The sequence below is a fragment of the Carlito syrichta genome, unplaced genomic scaffold (assembly GCF_000164805.1).
Source record: "Carlito syrichta isolate Samal-C Ts95f unplaced genomic scaffold, Tarsius_syrichta-2.0.1 Scaffold309709, whole genome shotgun sequence".
NCBI classification, from domain to species: Eukaryota; Metazoa; Chordata; class Mammalia; order Primates; family Tarsiidae; genus Carlito; species Carlito syrichta.
This window is the reverse complement of record NW_007253805.1, coordinates 52,690-72,802: the sequence shown is the minus strand read 5'-3', so window position 1 is coordinate 72,802 and position 20,113 is coordinate 52,690. Positions and strand designations below refer to the sequence as shown.

The 20,113-nt window shown below is 40.4% G+C and overlaps 1 protein-coding gene across 5 annotated transcripts in view; it reads left to right on the top strand.

Moving 5' to 3' along the window:
• TPRKB (TP53RK binding protein) overlaps positions 1–20,113 on the top strand; it is a 40,113-nt gene that overhangs the window by 8,312 nt on the left and 11,688 nt on the right. For 3 of the 5 annotated variants that reach the window (XM_021717355.1, XM_008067567.2, XM_008067565.2), the window contains 2 exons: positions 5,065–5,241; positions 5,761–5,992. In XM_021717355.1, the coding sequence (XP_021573030.1) occupies positions 5,065–5,241; positions 5,761–5,847 (264 nt within the window). In that variant the 3' untranslated portion in view covers positions 5,848–5,992. Of the gene's footprint in view, positions 1–5,064; positions 5,242–5,760; positions 5,993–11,301; positions 11,336–20,113 lie in introns of those variants that run through there. The other 2 variants (XM_021717356.1, XM_021717357.1) reach the window with 2 other exon arrangements.

Below are 20,113 nucleotides of genomic sequence, written 5' to 3'. Positions count from 1 at the left end.
TTTTTTTTTTTTTTTTTGTGGCTATTGTGAATGGGATTGTGTTTTTTATTTGGGTTTCTGATTGTTATTGGTGTAAAGAAATGCAATTGTCTTTTGCACATTTATTTTATACCCTGAGACTTTGCCAAAGGCCTTTATCAGTGTGAGGAGGCTTTTGAGATTCTCTTCAAGGTACACAGTCATGTCATCAGCAAAGAAGGATAACTTGGCTTCCTCTTTTCCTATTTGGATACCCTTGATTGCCTTCTCTTTTCTGATTGCTCCAGCTAGGACTTCAAATACTATATTGAACTGGAGGGGAGAGAGTGGGCATCCTTGTCTTGTTCCAGTTTTCAGAGGAAATGGTTCCAATTTTTGTCTGTTTAGGAGTATGCTAGCCGTTGGTTTCTCATAGATGGTTTTTACTATTTTGAGGTATGTTCCATGTATGCCTAGGTGTTTGAGAGTTTTTATCAGGAAGGGGTGCTGGATTTTATCAAATGTTTTTTCTGCATCTAATGATATAATCATGTGGTTTTTGTTCTGACATCTGTTGATGTATTTAATTACATTTAGTGTCTTGTGAATGTTGAACCAGCCTTGCGTCCCAGGGGTGAAGCCTACTTGGTCATGATGGATAATTTTTGAGATGTATTGTTGAATCCAGTCTGCTAGGATCTTGTTGAGAACTTTGGCATCTATGTTCATCAAAGATATTGACCTGTAGTTCTCTTTTTTTGTTGGGTCTTTACCTGGCTTGGGTATCAATGTGATGTTGCCTTCATGGAATGATTTGGGGAGGGTTCCATTTTTATCAGTCACCTCGAATACTTTCTGTAGGATTGGTATCTACTCCTCAAATGTCTTGTAGAATTCTGCTGGAAAACCATCCAGTCCAGGGCTTTTTTTTTTTTTGGTAGGTAGTTATCTTATTACATAGTCAATTTCCATGATTGTTATTGGTCTATTTAGGGTCTCGATTTCTTCTTGTTTCAACCTAGGCTGGTTGTGTGATATCAGAAAGTCTTCCATTTCCTTAAGGTTTTCCTGTTTTTTTCCATCCAGGTGTACATAGTTGTCTCTAATGATCTTTTGTGTTTCTTCCAGGCCAGATGTGACTTCATCTTTCATGTTTCTGATTGTATTTATTTGGGCGTTTTCTCTTTTTTTCTTGGTCAGTCTTACTAAGGGACCATCGATCTTGTTTATCCTTTCAAAGAACCAGCTTTTTGTTTCAGTGACTTTTTGTATTATCTTTTTGTCTTCTATGTCCCAGATTTGGGATTTTATTTTGGTAATCTGGATTCTTCTGCTGCAGTTAGGGTTTTAGTGGTCTTGCTTTTCCAGCTTCCTTAGGTGGCTTGTTAGGCTGTTGATTTGTGATCCTTCCATTTTCTTCATGTGCGTTTGTAGGGATATGAATTCCCCTCTTATTACAGCTTTCATGGCGTCCCAGAGATTTTGGTAAGATGTCTCTTCATTTTCATTTGTTTCCAGGTATCTTTTAATCTCTGTTTTGATTTTATTGTTGACCCAGGAGTTGTTTAGCATCATGCTGTTTAGTGTTCATTTCTTTGTGGGTTTGGGGGGGAGCTTGTTGGTGTTGATGTTTATTTTTATTCCACTGTGGTCTGAGAAGGTGCATGATAAAATTTCAATCTTTTGATATTTGTTTATGCTTGATTTATGTCCAAGTATGTGTTCAATCTTAGAGTATGTTCCATGTGGTGCTGAGTAGAATGTATATTCGTTGGTTGTTGGGTGGAGTGTTCCGTAACTCTCAATTAAGGTCATTTGGTCAAGAGTCACATTAGATTCTGGATCTCATTTTTGACTTTTTGTCCGGATGATCTGTCTAGGGTTGTGAGTGGGGTATTAAAGTTCCCAGTTATGATGGTGTTAGAGTCAATATCTTTCTTTAGTTTTTCTAGAAGCTGCTTTATGAAAGTTGGTGCTCCTATGTTGGGTGCATATATGTTTGGGAGAGATATTTCTTGTTGATGGAGTGAACCTTTTATCATTATGTAGTGGCCTTCTGTATCTGTTTTAATTTTTGATAGCTTAAATGGTATTTTGTCTGACATTAGGATCACTACTCCTCCTTTCTTCTGTGTTCCATTCGCCTGAAAATTTGTTTCCCATCCTCTTATTTGAATCTGTGCATGTCCTTTCTAGTGAGATGGGTCTCTTGAAGGCAGTATATTGTTGCCTGGTGATATTTTATCCATTTTGCCATTCTATGTCTTTTCAGTGGTGCATTTAGTCCATTCACATTCAGGCTAATTTTTGAAATGTGAGAGTTGGTCCATATCATAGAGTTCTTATATAGTTGTTGTTCTTCCACTTGGTTTTTTGTCTTTCTTTTGGTTTTGGGGTTGGTTCATGTGTATTTTATTCTTTTGCCTGTACTCTTGTGAACAATGTTGTTCTTTTTTCCTTTTCTTCTGTGTTTAGTACTTTCTTAAGTGTTACATGTAGAGGTGGTCTGATGGCAGCATAAGTTCTTGGGGATTGGATATCTGGGAAAGATTTTAATTCTCCCTCACTAATGAAGCTTAACTTGGCTGAGTAGATTATTCTTGGTTGAAATTGTTTATTTTTTAGTACTTTGAAAATAGGGCTCCAAGCTCTCCTAGCCTGCAAGGTTTCTGTAGATAAATCTGCTGCTATTCTATTTGGTCTTCCATGGTAGGTGATCTGGCCTTTTTCTCTTGTTGTCTTTGGATTTTTTCTTTTATACCTATTTTGTTTAGGCGAATTATTATGTGTCTAGGAGTTGATCTTCTCATTTGCTGTCTTGCAGGGGTTCTCTGAATCTCTCGTGTTTGAATTTTTGCATCACTGATTAGATAAGAGAAGTTTTCTTGAATGATCTCATGGAAAGTTTGTTCCAGTGTGGTCTCTGTCTCTCTTTCTGCCTCAGGAAGGCCAATTACTCTTAGTAATTGAAGTAATCGCCCATCTCTTGAAGGTTTTGTTCTGTCTTTTTAAGCTTCTTTTCTGTGTTTTTAACAGTTTGGGTTAGTTCTATATTTTGATCCTCAAGCTCTGAGATTCTTTCTTCTGCTTAGGTAATTCTGCTTTCCATGCTTATCAGATTGTATTTATTTCATTCACAGTATTCTTTATTACTGTTATCTCAGTTATCAGCTCCTTTCTAGTTTCTTCTTGTCTCTCCTCAATTCTTTTTAATCTCTCCATTAATGTCTTGATATCTAGGTTTGTAGTTTGAGACCAGTCATTCTGGGGGCTCTTCATTGTGTGCATTCCAAAGTCAGTTTTCTCAGTGTCTGCCCTCCCAGGAGTCTGGGAGAGACTCATATTCTTCTTTTGGTTTTTCTTCATTTGTGTAGATTTTTCTCTTTCCCCCTTTCCCTCCCCTTCTTTAATTCTGTTTTTCAGGGATGGTGGGGTTGCTTTTGCTTCGCTTATGCAATCTCCTGTTTTTCCTTATGAGGTTCCTCTGGCTTTGTTCACTTTTGAGGTTGGAGTGTGGGCTGCAGACTGTACTTTTTGCAGTTTTGAGGTTTAATTGAGGGAGAAGCTGTGATTCAGAATCTATCTGCTTATTCCAGCATCCACCAACAGGTGTGTGAGCACACTGGAACCTATTTCCCACTGCCTTACAATCTTTCTGGGCAGCGGGATGTAGGTTTTGTCCCTGGATCAAAAGGAGGTATAAAAGAGGAAAATAATGGTGGAAGGGGGGGTCACTAGGAAGTTAGAAAGGGAGAAGAGTGAGAGGGAAAACAGACATACATACCAACTAACAGGTGAAAAAGAGACAAGGCTGGAGAGAAGTGAAAAAAATACGCAAGCAAAGTTCCCTAAAGAATACTGGTAGCTACACAAAGACAGACCGATAAAATCATGCCTTTTGATGCGTTTTCTCTAACACAAACAGATAGTGTAAGTCAAAAAGCAAACAAAAGTGAGCAAAACAAACAGTCAAAATGATAAAATCAAAAATCAAAATAAGAAATTAGACTAGCTCTGGAATCTTTCCTATGTCTAAAGTCTCTTCAGCTCTTATCTCCAGCCTCTCCCCTTTGCTTTCATTGCAGGCAGCTAGATTTACTTGCAGCTTGGGTTTGTTCTTTTAGCCTGCTGCATGGGAGGTCTGCGACACTTAGTTGGCTGCATCTGATTCAGCGTAGGGGAGGGGATTTGTCCCCTGTTTAGCGACATTACCTTAGGAACCGAGGTGGAGGCTTGTCATAGGTGGTCAGGGCAGTGCAAATCTCTGCCTGGAGAATGGGCAAGGTGGCAGCTCCTCTTTTGTAGATTCTTTCTCTCCACTGGTCTGGGTCCCTGGGCAATCCACTGTAATGGGCTGTGGTTGCGTGGACGGCACCGGAGATCAGCTGCACAGCTGGGCGCTGGATCCGGGGTACCACCAGCAGACTGGGTTGGAGGAGGGTGTCCAGAGTTCCCTCCTCTGGAGCTGAGAGCCTCCGATCAGCACCTCCTTAAGATATGCTGTTCCCTTACACAAGCATGCAGTCACATGCTGGGTGCCTTAGCCAGGGTGCACCCAGAACTCCAGAGCTCTGAAGGGCAGGCGGTGAGCAGCGAGAGTGGTTCTGGGCCCCTCACAGGGTACTTCAGCCAGAAATGGAGCCGGTATCTCTGAGGGGCAGGCACCCAGAGCCTCTCTGGGTGACCAGCAGCTTGATTCTGGGTGCTGGGCGAGACGATGTAGCCAGAGAGGGAGCTGAGACCCGAGACTCCCACATGGGTGGGGGTCAGATATAGTTGAGCAGCAGCAGCCAGGGGCTGCAATATCCGTCCCTCCGTTGGACCAAGGGTGCCTGGGCCTTGGACTGGTGCGGCTGGCGGTCGGCAGGGGAGTGGGGGAAGGAAAATAAGATTCTTTTTGGCAACGCACGTTCAGAGAATCTCACAATTCCACCTATGCCATCGCCATCTTACTGGAACTCCAAGACTGACTTTTTAAAAAACACAAAAAATAAAAATAAGACAGAGGGAGTTGTTAGAATATGAAAAATAAAAAGAAACTGACCAAGGAGGTCGGCTGATCAGATATTTCAGACATAGGAAACTGATTGGTTTTTTTCCTCTTAGATTTCAGAGGCTTTGAAAAAATTTGGTATCTCAGCAAATGACACATCAATTCTAATTGTTTACATTGAAGAGGGAGAAAAACAAATAAATCGAGAATACTTAATTTCTCAAGTAGAAGGTCATCAGGTTTCTCTGAAAAATCTTCCTGAAATAACAAATATTACAGAAGTCAAAAAGGTTCGTAAGTCCATATTTTTAGAAAGAGTGTGATAGATGAAGAATAATGTTGATCACCAGTGCTCCTGTTTCTTTTTATTTTCAAGAAATGTTAACTTTTAAAATTACTTGAAAAGCAATTATAGATACAAAGAATTGCTGGGTGTGAATTTATGTAAAATATAATTGCAAACTTAGCTGATGTAACCATTCTCCATATTCATTAAGAAAACGGATACTTTCAAATATCAAGCTTAAGCGAATAAATATAACAGTAAAATAAATTTAGTATGATGTTAATATCTAGATGTATCCTTTTGAAATTGATAGGAATTTGGTTTTTATGTTCAGAGTTATCACCATATCTGCAACTTAAAGGTAATATTTTATATAAGTGATGACTTGCCTTGTACTTTGACTAGTTAAATAGCATTTGTGATTTGTTTTATACCATCATTCAATTATTTCACTTATACATGTTTGTAAAATTACAGTGCATGAATATTTCAGTGAGTCATAATTTGTCTTTCATTTTTACAGATATATAAACTCTCTTCACAAGAAGAAAGTATTGGGACACTATTGGATGGTATCATTTGTAGAATGTCAACAAAAGATGTTTTGTGAAATGTTATTAAAGAAATATTGATTTTCTTTTCCTGGTTATAAAACTAATATAATGTTCATTGTAGAAAATTTTAAAACACAGAATGGTTTTGAAAAGACTCCTAGTCCTGTCTTATTATTTAAGAGATAAACACTATTACTATTATTTGTTATTGTCTTCTAGTGTTCTGTTGTTATTCAACTATATTTTATTTTTATATAATTGGAATAGAAATTGCAAACACTTATTGAATGCCTATAATATACTAAGTTCTCACCTTAGTGATTTTCTGTTCACCTCCCTCCCCTTACTCTGGCCACTCCAGCATACCCCTTCCAAGCCTCTGGATCCTGGTTCTAAGTGTTTTACATGCAAGAAATTCATTTAGTTCTCACAGCAACCTTATGAGGAAGATACTGTTATTACTCCCATTTTACATACAAGACAGCTACAGGATTAAATAAATATTAGCTTGCCCAAGGTTATACAGCTAGCATAAAAATCATGTTTTATAAATGGTTTGGTTTTTTTTCTTTATCTTATATTTTAATTTGTATCAGTCAATGATAGACTAGGTCAGCAGTCAGCAAACTTCTGGGAAGGGCCAGATTGTAAATACTTCTGGCTTTGGAGGCCATACAGTCTCTGTTGCAACTACTTGGTACTTGGCTCTGCTGTTAGAGTGCAGAAGCCTCCACAACAATATAGAAATGACATGGTTGTGTCTCAGCATAACTGTTTATAAAAGCAAAGCAAGTGGTGAATAGGATTTGACCAAGTGTTGTAGTTTGTGGGCTTCTGGATCAGTTAGGCTGCAGTTATAATTGCAAAAGCTAATTGGCTGAATACAGCAAAAGCTTGTCTTTCTTACTCTGCTTAGGTAGCCTGAATCAGCAGGCACACCCGTTGGTGACTCAGGAGCCCTGTCTGCTGAAAGCTTATCTCAACGTGTGCTTCACGGGGAAGCCCAGCTGGAAGGGAGCACTGTGAGTTACATAGGAGCTCTAAAAGCTTCTATATGGAAGTGACAGACTGCTTATGTTTTATTGCCCAAAGTCAGAAACATGGCTATACCAACTACAGAAAGGGTAGGGAAGTGCAATCCTACCATCTGCTGCCAAATGACGAGTTACAAATAAAGCATGTATTTAATATTCCTGAGCACTTACTTTGCTCTAGGTATTGTGCTGTGCACTATTCATTTAGTCCTCACTGTAACTCTAAGATTTTACAAGTATGGAAACAGATTTAGTCTGTCAGCTCTTTTTTTTTTTTGAGTTGGAGTCTCACTCTATCACCCAGGCTGGAATGCAGTGGCACACTCATGACCACCACAGTGTCAACCTACTGGACTCCAGTGATCCTTCCATCTCAGCCTTCCAAGTAGCTGGAACTACAAGCACACACTACCATGTCCAGCTAATTTTTTTTTTATTTATTGTAGAGACAAGGTCTCACCAAGTTGTCCAGGCTGGTCTCAAACCCACGGACTCGGCAGTCCGCTCACCTCAGCTTCCCAAAGTGCTGGGATTACAGGCTGAGCCGCCAAGCCCATCCTGTCGAACTCTTTATTTAAAAAAAAAATGTTAAACCTACAGGACAAATGAAAATAGTACAAGGAGCATCCATGTGCCTTTCATATGATTCACCCTCTTTAATATTTGCTATGTTTGCCGGGCCCGGTGGCTCAGCCTGTAATCCTGCGCCTTTGGGAGGCTGAGGTGAGTGGATTGCCTGAGCCCGTGGGTTCGAGACCCACCTGGGCAGGCAAGATCTCATCTCTACAATAAAATCAAAAAATTAGCCGGGCATGGTAGCGCGTGCCTGTAATTCCGGCTCCTCGGAAGGCTGAGGTGGAAGGATCGCTGGAGCCCAGCAGGTCGAGGCTGCGGTGGCCAGGAGCGGCCATTGCACTCCAGTCTGGGCAACAGAGTGAGACTCCAGCTCACAAAAAAAAAAATATTTGCTATGTTTGCTTCTTTGCTCTGTCTCCTCTCCACCTATCTACACACATTCACTTTTTTTTTAGTTGAACTATTTGAAAGTAAGCTACTGACATCATGGCACTTCACCCTACATTGTGTTTAGTTGCCGTGTCTCTTAATCTTCTTTAGTCTAGAAAAGAATTTTTGTTTTTTTAAGTTGGTCTCACTCTGTTGCCCAGGCTGAAGTGAAATGGCACACTCCCGGCCACTCCAGTGTCGAACTGCTGTGCTCCGGTGATCCTTCTGCCTCAGCCTTCTAAGTAGCTGGAACTACAGGCACATACTACCACACCCGGCTCATTATTTAAATTTATTGTAGAGATGAGGTCTCGCCAAGTTGCCTGGGCTGGTCTCAAACCCACAGGTTCAGGCAATCCAGAAAAGACATTTTTTAAGATACTGACATTTTTTTTTAAGAGCACATTAAATGTCTCTCTGAGTTCCATGCAATCTGTATGTGTTCATGCTTAGCATCAGTTGAAGTACTTTTAGAAATAATAGTAAATAGGTGATGTTTGTGTCCTTCCTGGTGTATCTCATTAGGAGGCAACATAATGTCAGTCCCCTTATGGGGGATGCTAAGTTTGGTCCCTTGGTTAAGGTGGCATTCTGCCAGATCTGTCTAGTATAAAGGCATCCTTTTGGGGTTGAAGACCAGCCTGGGAAACTTGGCGAGACCTTGTCTCTACAATAAAGACCTTGTCTCGTAGCTAATAAAAAATCAAAAAATTAGCCAGGCGTGGTGCATGCCTGTAGTTCCAGCTACTTGTAAGACAGGTGGAAGGATCGCCTGAGCCCAGCAGGTCCAAACTGCAGTGGCATACACATACCATTTCATTCCGCAGCATGAGATTCTGACTCCAAAAAACAAAAAAACATCTTTTCCCCTGAGTGTAAGCTGCTGAAAAGCTCAGAATGCTATTTTCAGGATCAAAACTCATCTGGGTGACCTCAGATTCTGTACTCTTAATGACTCAATTGTGCTCCCCTTTTCCAGATCATTACCCTCAAAAACGTTCTTTTTAATCAGTGTATAACATGTTGCATATGCAATTATTCTTTTATTTTTGCACATTTCCGTTGCTTTCCATTTTTTACATTACTTTTGCAAATAAATCTTTGTACATATTTCTATTTCCTTAGGATATCTTTGCCAAACTAGAAATATTAGTGAAGAGAGTATGAACTCTTTAATGGCTTTTTACCACAAAAGGTACCACTTTGCACTCCTGATAGCAGTGTACAAACATGCCTATTTCACTTTTAACTTTTAAACATTTTTGCCATCTTGGAATGTTGGACTATTGGTAGAGTTCAATTCATATGTTTATTAATTTGTATGTTATGAAGAAGGTTTTGGGGGATTTTATTTCTGTTATAATGTTCTCAACTCGCTGTAAACATTTGAGTCAAGAGGAAAAAATAAAGGAACGCAATTTCCTGGGAAAGAAGTTAGCATAAACTCCACGGATCTTTGAGGGTGTCAGTTTTGAGCCAATTAGGCACAATATTCCTTACCAGGTAAGTCCAGAGTCTCAGCAGAAGCAACTTGTTAGAGAAAATTGGGTGCTGTAAGAAAAACAAGGGTGATTTCGTAAACCACATGTATTGTGCTCCTTAGTCATGGGTTATTCATTAAAGCAAAAACCCAGTGGTTTCCTGTGTACTCTGAGATAAGGTGTGAGGGGAAGCGGGGTCTGAACCCCAGGTGATTATTACTTCTCCCACCTTCACAGTCTTGGGAACAAACCAAGGCTGTGAATAACTACAGTGGAAGTCTCTTTCACTCACTCACTCTCTCTGTCTCTCTCTCTCTCTCTCTCTCTCTCTCTCTCTCTCACACACACACACACACACACACACACACACCCATAGGGACTGCTCATAAGCCAAAAGCTTTCTTTTTAAGACAGACTCCAGGGCTCACAGGCTCCATCTAAGCTTCCTGCTGCCACCTTCATTCTGCTTTAGCCCTTGGTGTCCTAATTCCACAGCTCCTTTGCAACTGGGGCCTCTGCTGGGTCTGCAGCTGCTTCTCTGTTCCTGGCTTTGTTGTGCTGTCTGCAGTGCCACTCTGCACTCATGGTCTCAACATAGAGTAAAGCATAACCATACAGGTTGGTTAGTCTCAGACTGAGCAAAGTTTGGATTCATTAAAGTTGCCTGTTCTTGACATTTTCATAAACTTTGTGCGTGGTAGCTTCCATCTTACCCTCCAGGTCACTACCCTTTCCCATTCTGCTCTTGTGGGAGACTGGCTTGTCTGTACTATAGCAAGATGTCCCCCTTCCTCCCTTGCTTCCCCCAGCTTTGGGTTTGGCCTGATGGAGGTGGGGCAGAGGTGGGGGGTGGTAAGGGGTTTGGAGGATTGGAGAGAGGGAGAGAGTGAGGCTGGCTCAGGTATTTATTCTGCTGTGTTCCCACCTCTCAGGGTAGCCTACTCTGCTCAGCAACTTGGTCAGGTTCCAATAACCCCCCTCCACCCACAGGCCTGTGGCTTCCTGTGCCACCTTTGATGTCCCCCTCTACCCACCCACACCTTCAAAACTCGTCCTTTGGTTATCTATGTCAAAGCTACTCAAATTATCCTAATTTGATATCCTCTTCCTTAAGAATTTGTTACAAGTTTAGGTTAAAGAACATTTATTCTCTATAAAGCAGGAACCATCATTCTAGCATTTCTGAACATCTTACCTAGGATGACATGTCTACCTTTTTTTGCCATGAAACAATTTGCTATAATTTTGTTTCATGCATCTCCTTTGAGTATCCTCAGTGGAAATCCAGGGCATTGTTCTGATGTTGGATGATTGATACAAGGTTAAGGAAGATAATGTTCTTTCCTGCAGCCTAAGTAAGTTAAATGATCCTGAACTGATTTTTCTCTCCTTCCTGATTCTCCCAGAACATAATGCTACTTGATTGTCTACCTTCCATATCACTGACCCATTTCTGGGCTGGACTGGTTCAGTCAGGGAGTGTTCATCTTAGATGCAAGCATAGGATGTTATTGACATACACCTCTCAAATCCCATGACTCCTGGAATAACAGTGACTCCAAAAATCTCATTACCTATTATAATCAGGTTTCTAGGCAATAGAAAGATAAATAAAATAGTTTATCAGGGTAGTTGTAACTGTTAATGGCTAGTCTAATTAACTGTAACGAGTTAATTGTTAAATAAGTAACAAGCAATTGCAATACAAGTGCTTAATGAGAAATGAAAAGGCTTCAAAGGTGGGACGGAACGAGTACAAGATTCATCTGGTTGGGAATAGTCAGAAATTGATGGAGCAGGTACCACTAAACTGGATATATATATATATTTTTTTTTTTTTTAATTGGAATCTCACTCTGTCACCCAAGCTGGAGTGCAGTGGCACATCCGTGGCCACTGCAGCCTCGACCTGCTGGACTCAGCCCATCCTTCTGCTTCAGTCTTCCAAGTAGCTGGAACCACACCCAGCAAATTTTTTGATTTATTGTAGAGATGAGGTCTCACCAAATTGCCCAGGCTGGTCTTGAACCCCTGAGCTCAGGCAATTTTCTCACCTCCACCTCCCAAAGTGCTGGGATTACAGGCGTGAGCCACCACACCTTGTTAAACTGGATCTTGAAAAGAACAGTGTCTTAGTCACATTTTGGAACTTGGCCAAGTATGTCCTTGTGGGGGGCTAGCCCTTGCAGATATTGGGGGTCTCTGGTAGGAAAGATGGCATCGGCAATTAAACTGGAAGGATAGATATTAAAAGAAAGAAAGATGGAGGGATTGAGAGAAAGGGGGGAGGAAGAGACGACTCTGTCTAGTGCAGAAGCCGTTTAATGGGACAAACCATAAGCCTTTTATCCCAAATTTTCACGGGTTAAATCACAATACTTTCATGTGAACACAAAGCCAGGTGGATGAGGGGCATCCCCCACCCACCAGGTGTTTCCTCAAACATGAGGAAGGACAATCCCAACTGAATCACAAGACTTTCACGTGAACACAAAGCCAGGTAGATGAGGGGTGTCCCCCACCCACCAGGAGTTTCCTCAAGCATGAGGAAGGGCAATCCCAATTAAATCACAAGACTTTCACGTGAACACAAAGCTGGTGGATGAGGGGTGTCCCCCACCCACCAGGAGTTTCCTCAAGCATGAGGAAGGGCAATCCCAATTAAATCACAAGACTTTCATGTGAACACAAAGCTGGTGGATGAGGGGCATCCCCACCCACCAGGTGTTTCCTCAAGCATGAGGAAAGACAATCCCAAAATTATCTCACTGCTCCCCATGCTTGGTCAATGTTTCTCAAAAGCAGTACAATTCTAACATCATAATATTCTAATAATCAATAACTTCTAAAGCTTATGCATACACAACACCTAATGACTAACTTAAATCCTTATATCTTTCTATTCTATGCTAATTCTACCTACACTATAGAAACTCTTAATTATACCCCAAACCAGTTCCTAAAGAATGTGGCCTAGTCCAAAGATCACGCTGGGCGTTTCTAGGAACAATTGATTATAATCTCTTAACAAAATGGCTATTCTAAAATCCTATATATCTATTTTAACTTCTATAAAATTTTCTAATTCCTAATCCTAATATATAAAGCTGATCATCAGCAATAAAGCTTCTAAAAATAAAACCCAAATATAAACTGTAAATTGTACTAAAGCCAAAACCGCAAATGTAGAAAATGGGAACAATGAAATTTCTAAAGTTAGCTGTATTCTTATTAAACCTCAAAATATCATGTTTGATCATGCTTGATCTAACATAATTCCCTGATGTTAGTATGACCTATTCTACAATACTTCCTATGAGTAGAATAAATTCAATTTCTATAATAAGTAGAAAAAAACCCTACATTAATTGTAGCTAAAACCAGTTTAAAAGAATGCAGCCCAGTCCAAAGTATGCGCTGGGCCCTTAGGAATGTGACCCAGCCCAAAGTTTGTGCTGGGCCACTTCTGGTAACTCTAAATAATCACCTATACCATCTAAAGCTGAAAGCAGCTCTCCATATGTATATAATAATTCTACAAATATACTTTTAAGTCTTATAAAGAAGCTTGTACTGTACAGAAGGCTCCCAAATGTGACCTGAGTTTGAATTATATCTGATACCTGAGCCGAAACCACAGTTCATAGGAAATAGGAACAATGAGTTTCTAGAGTGAGCCATGCCTGTCACAGTCACAGAGCCTTCAGCTTAGGTCAGCAGAGATCCTTTTGGCTGAGTGTGCTAAATAGAAAAAGGGAGAAGGGAATGGGGTCAACAGCTCCCAAACGCATCCTAGTGGTCTCGGGGTCCACGGCCCTCCCTGATCCCTAACGCTCAGTGGGCCTCCGTGGCCGGCTCCCAACATGTCCTGACCAGCAGTAACAGGATGGGACTTGGTGGGTGAATCTTCCATGCTGCCAGACAGAGCTGGGTCTCCTCACATGAGGTTTTGCACTAACTTACACTAACCCCAACTCACCAAATGCTTAACAAACACAGGCCTGCTGTACTGAAAAAGGCAAAAAAAGCACAGGCTTTGGAGTCAGAACTACTTACATTTGAGCTTCCACCTCCTATGTGAGATCTTAGGATAACTTGCTTTCTGGGCCTCAGTTTCCCACTTGTCAAATACCAACCTTAGCTTTTAGGCAGTTGTGAATACCAAATTGTATAGCATAGGAAAACATCTTTCTCATTGTGCCAGGCATCTAATAATTGTTAGGTTAAAAAAACAAAACCAGCAATTTCTTCTCTTTGTGTGCCAAGCTAAAGTGACTACTAGTGCTGAGTCAAGTAGTAAAATAAAATAAGACTGGTGGGAAAGTCAAATGCTACAGCCACCTTGGAAAACAGTTTGGCAGTTCCTCAAAACGTTAGATAGGGTTAGCCTATAAACTAGCACTTTCACTCCTGAATATATACCAGAAGGATTGAAAACTGATATTCAAAAAAAGACTACTTAGGTACAAGTATTCATAGCAGGACTATTCACAATAGGCAAAAAGTGGAAAAAACCTAAATGCCCATCAGTTGATAAATGAACAAACAAAATGTGGCATGTATACAAGAAATATTATTCAACCGTAAAAAGGAATGAAGTACTGGTTCATGCTACAGCATGAATGAATTCTGGAAGCATTAAGGGAAAGAAACCAGACATAAAAGGTCCCATGTTAAATGACTCCATTTATATGAAATAATTGCAATAAGACCATAGAGACAGAAAGCAGGTTTCCAGTTACTGGAGACTGGGGAGAGAGGGAAATGGAAAATGGTGAGTGACTGCTTAACAAATAAGAAGTTTCCTTTTGTAATGATGGAATGTTTTGGAACTAGATAGAGATGGTGGGTGTATACTGTTGTGAATGTATTAAATGCCCGTGAATTGTACCCATGAATAGTTAACACCCATAATTAATTAAATTAGTAAAATCGGACACCTGTCTTAGCTTAGAAGTCTAAAATCTTACCTGGATCCTGATAGACTAAAGTTAGCTGAGGCAGAGACGGATTCCTAAGTCTCAGTTTCATTGTCTGAAAGCAAAGACAAGAGCCTAGAATGTGCTAAGACCTTAGGTCTTAATCTTCTCCACAGAGGATCCTCTGTAATTTCTCTATCCAGAGCTGCCAACATTTGGTATAACATTCAGATTTGACTTCCAGCAAGATGGCGATGGGGCAGCTTGATCTATGAGACCTCCGCAAAAGAGAACATAAAAAGACTGGCTCTCTCCCTGGTTGCTGCAGATCCCATCGTCGGCAGCCTGTTCTTCACACGGAGCTCGGCCATTGAAACCACTGAAGCATCACAGTGGTCCTGGGAGCCTCTGCCACCACTGCCGCAGCCATTGCACATCGCACCATGCCTGAGGCAATCCATGCCTTCAGACCTTGAAGTCCCTGCAAGCAAGATCTGCTGAGATCGCTGCCACCCCTACTGTCACTGTGATGTCCTGCCAGGCCATGGGTCTCCTCTCGTGTGCCTTGAGGCAGCAGCTCCCATTTCCGGCTTCTTTCCACCTCCCTCCCCTGTGGGGCAAGGTGCTGAGATAAAGACCATTTGGAGCAGTGAGGTACCACCATCTGCTGCGATTCAAGGTAACAACACCAAAAGGGGAAAAACAGAAGCTTGATAAATAGACACAGGCCAGATCTGAGTGGTAAACTGGGCAGTGGTGAACTGAGTGGTGATCTGAACTACCCTTCAGAGCAGGCCAGGGACAACTGACCCTAACTGTAAAAAGTTTTGAAATTTACTTAAGGGGAGGGGGCTGTGATTCAAAATCTCTCTGCAGGTCCTGGTATCCACCAACAGGTGTATGGATAATCTGAAACCCACTTCCGACTACCTTGGAATGTATACCTAACCCTTAACTGTGCCCCACAACATCATAATAAAAAATATTGATTAAAAACTGCAAAAAGGACCACCCCCAACCTATAGTGCAGCCCCAGAATTGAACAAAGTAAGAGGATATACATAAAGAAGAATAGGAGATCGAATAAACAAAAGTAAAAGCAAGCCCTCCACCCCTGAATAACAGAATTAAAGACAGTGATGTGGAGTGAAGGAAAAAGTAGGGAAGAAAAATCTGCACAAATGAAGAAAAACCAAATGAAGAATATATGTCTCACACAGACCCCTGGGAGGTCAGACACTGAGAAAACACACTCTGGAACACAAACAATGACGAGCCCCCAGAATGACTGGTCACATGCAAAAAATACAGACATCAACACATTAATAGAGAGAATTTTAAAAATTGAGGAGAGACAAGAGGAAAATAGAAAGGAGCTGATTACAGAAATAACAGCAGTAAAGAATACTGTGATGGAAACAAATAACAAACTAATAAGCATGGAAAGCAGAATTAACCAAGCAGAAGAAAGAATCTCAGAACTTGAAGACCAAAACACAGAACTAACCCAAACTGTCAAAAACATAGAAAAAAAGTTTCAAATGACAGAACAAAATCTTCAAGAGATGAAGAGAAAAAAACCTAAGAGTAATTGGCCTTCCTGAGGCAGAGAGTGAAACAGAGGCCACACTGGAATAAACATTTCATGAAATCATTCCAGAAAACTTCCCTCATCTCATCAGTGATGAAAAAATTCAAACACAAGAGATTCAGAGAACCCCTGCAAAACAACAACTGAGAAGACCAACTCCCAGACCCATAATAATTCACCTAGACAAAGTAGGTATAAAAGAAAAAGTCCTAAAGACAGCAAGAGAAAAAGGTCAGACTACCTACCAAGGAAGACGAATTAGAATAGCAGCAGATTTATCTACAGAAACCCGCCAGGCTAGGAGAACTTGGAGCCCCATCTTCACAGTTCTAAATGATAAACAATTACAACCAAGAATAACCTACCCAGCCAAGGTAAGCTTCATCAGTGGGGGAGAATTGAAATCTATCCCAAACATCCAATCCCTAAGAACCGACGCTGCCACCAGACCACCTCTAAAAGAAACACTTAAGAAAGTACTGAACAAAGAAGAAAAGGAAAAAAGAACAACAACGTTCTTCACAAGACTACAGGCAAAAGATTAAAAACACACATGAACCAACTCTAAAACCAAAAAAAAGACAACACACAAACAGGAAGAACAATAACGACTCTGTAAGAACATTATGACAGGGATCAACTCTCACAGTTCAATAATTAGCTTGAATGTGATCGGACTAAATGACCACTGAAAAGATATAGAATGCCAAAATGGATACAACATCACCAGGCAATAATTTATTGCCTTCAAGAGACTCACTAGAAAGGACACTCACAGGCTCAAAGTAAGAGAATGGGACACAAATTTTCAGGTGAATGGAACACAAAAGAAAGAGGGGGCACAGTCTTAATCTCAGACAAAATACCCTTTAAGCTATCAAAAATTTAAAAAGATACAGAAGGCCACTACATAATGATAAAAGGTTCAATCCATCAACAAGAAATATCCATCCTAAACATCCATGCACCCAACATAGGATCACCAACTTTCATAAAGCAGCTTCTGGGTAAACTAAAAGAAGATATCGACTCCAACAACATCATAGCAGGGGAATTCAATACCCCACTCACAACCCTAGGCAGATCATCAGGACAAAAAATCAGCAACGAGATCCGAAACTTCAATGTGAATCTTGACCAAATGGACTTAATTGATACCTACAGAACACTCCATCCAAAGACCACAGAATATACATTCTAATCAATACTGCACAGAATGTACTCTAAGATCGACCACATACTTGGCCATAAATCAAGCATAAGCAAATTTAAAAGGACCGAAATTTTACCATGCACCTTCTCGAACCACAGTCGAAGAAAAATAAACATTAACACCAACAATGTCCCCCTAAAACCCACAAAGACATGGACACTGAACAGCACGATGCTAAACAACTCCTGGGTCAATAATGAAACCAAAACACAGATTAAAAGATATATGGAAACAAATGTAAATGAAGAAACATCTTACCAAAATCTCTGGGACGCCATGAAAGCTATAGTAAGAGGGGAATTTATATCCCTACAAACACACATGAGGAAAATGGAAGGATCACAAATTAACCGCCTAACAAGCCACCTAAGGAAGCTGGAAAACCAAGACCACAAAACCCTAATTTCAGCAGAAGAATCCAGATCACCAAATTAAAAGCCTAAATCCAGGACATAGAAGACAAAAAGATAATACAAAAAAATCAATGAAACAAAAAACTGGTTCTTCAAAATGATAAACAAGATCGATGATCCCCTAACTAGACTGACCAAGAAAAAGAGAGAAAAAGCCCAAATAAACACCCAAAAGATGAAGTCACATCTGACCCTGAAGATATATAAAGAACATTCGAGACTACTATGTGCACCTGTATAAACTTGAAAACCTTAAGGAAATGGTGGACTTTCTGACATCACACAACCTGACTAGGTTGAAACAAGAAGAAATTGAGACACTAATTAGACAAATAACAATCACGGAAATTGACTACATAATAAGAAAAATACCTACAAAAAAAGCCCAGGACCAGATGGCTTTCCAATAGAATTCTATATGACATTTAAGGCGGAGCTGATACCAATCATACTGAAGGTATTCCAGGTGATTGAGAAAGATGGAACTCTCCCCAAATCATTTTACGAAGCTAACATCACATTGATATCCAAGCCAGGTAAAAACACAACAAAGAAAGAGGACTACAGGCCAATATCTTTCATGAAAATACATGCTAAAATTCTCAAAACATCCTAATGAACCAGATTCAACAACACATCTCAAAAATCATCCATCATGACCAAGTAGGCTTCATCCCTGGGATGCAAGGCTGGTTCAGCATTCGTAAAAGCATAAATATAATTATATACATCAACAGATGTCTAAACAAAAACCAGATGATTATATCATTAGATGCAGAAAAAGCTTTTGATAAAATCCAGCATCCCAGCCAGGCTCAGTGGCTCAGCCTATAATCCTGCACCTTTGGGAGGCTGAGGTGAGTGGATTGCTTGAGTCTGTGTGTTCGAGACCTGCCTGGGCAACGTGGTGAGACCTCATCTCTACAATAAGTCAAAAATTAGCCAAGCGCAGTAGTGTGTGCCTGTAGTTGCAACTACTTGGAAGGCTGAGACAGAAGGATTGCCGGAGCCCAGCAGGTCAAGGCTGCAGTGGCCAGGAGTGGCAACTGCATTTCAGTCTGGGTGAAAGAGTGAGACTCCAACTCAAAAAAAAAAAATCCAGCACCCCTTCTTGATAAAAACCCTTGAACATCTAAGCATACGGGGAACATACCTCAAAATAGTAAGAGCCATCTATGAGAAATTCACAGCCAGCATACTCCTAAACAGACAAAAATTGGAACCATTTCCCCTGAATACTGGAACAAGACAAGGATGCCCACTCTCACCCCTCCTGTTCAATATAGTATTGGAAGTCCTTGCTAGAGCAATCAGAGAAGAGAAAGCAATCAGGGGTATCCAAATAGGTAAACAGGAAGTCAAGTTATCTCTCTTTTAGATGACATGATTGTGTACCTTCAAAACCCAATAAAATCTGTCAAAAACTTCCTTACACTGAAAAAGGCCTTTGGCAAAGTCTCAGGATATAAAACAAATGTGCAAAAGACAATCGCATTTCTTTACACCAATAATAAACACACAGAAACCCAAATAAAAACCACAATTCCATTCACAATAGCCACTAAAAAAAAAAAAAATGAAATACCTTGGCATCTTCCTAACCAGAGACATGAAAGACCTTCACAATGAAAACTACAAAACACTGCTCAAGGAAATCAAAGATGACACAAACAAGTGGAAAAATATCCCATGCTCATGGATTGGAAGAATCAACATTATAATGTCCATCCTACCAAAGGATATCTACAGATTTAATGCAATACCCATCAAATTACTAGCAACATTCTTCTCAGACCTAGAAAAACCAACACAGGAATTCATATGGAAACACAAACAACCACGAATAGCCAGAACAATCCTCAGCAAAAAAAACAAAGCAGGTGGTATCACATTACCAGACTTCAAACTTTACTATAAAGCTACACTAATCCAAACTGCTTGGTATTGGTACATGAACAGGCATATAGACAAATGGAATAGAATTGAGATTCCAGAAGCAAAACCTCAATTTCTCAACCAACTCATCTTCGACAAAGCCTCCACCACCCACCACTGAGGAGCGGAGAACCTATTCAGTAGATGGTGTGGGAAAACTGGCTGACCAATGCAGAAGACTCAAACAAGACCCCTATCTATCCCCATTCACAAATATTAACTCTAAATGGATTAGAGACCTAAATGTAAAACCTCAAACTATAAGAACCTTCGAAAATGAAGGACATACCCTCATGGAAATTGGAACTGGCATCCAATTCCTAAAGAAAAACTGAAACCCACAGGCCATAAGAGATAAGATAGACCAGTGGGACCTCATTAAACTGACAAGCTTCTGCAAAGCCAAAGAAACCATCAAGAGAGAGGGAGACAGCCCACAGACTGGGAAAAAGTATTTTCCAACTCCAGGTCTGACAACGGCTTAACATCTTGGATCTACAAGGAGCTCAAACGTGCTGAAAAGAAAAAAGCAAATGACCCCATTATCAAGTGGGCAAAAGATATGAACAGACACTTCTCAAAGGAAGACATCCAAGCAGCCAACAGACACATGCAGAAAAGTTTAGCCTCACTTATCATCAAGGAGATGCAAATCCAAACCACACTGAGATACCACCTAACTCCAGTCAGAATGGCAATTATCAATAACTCAAAAAATAACAGTTGCTGGA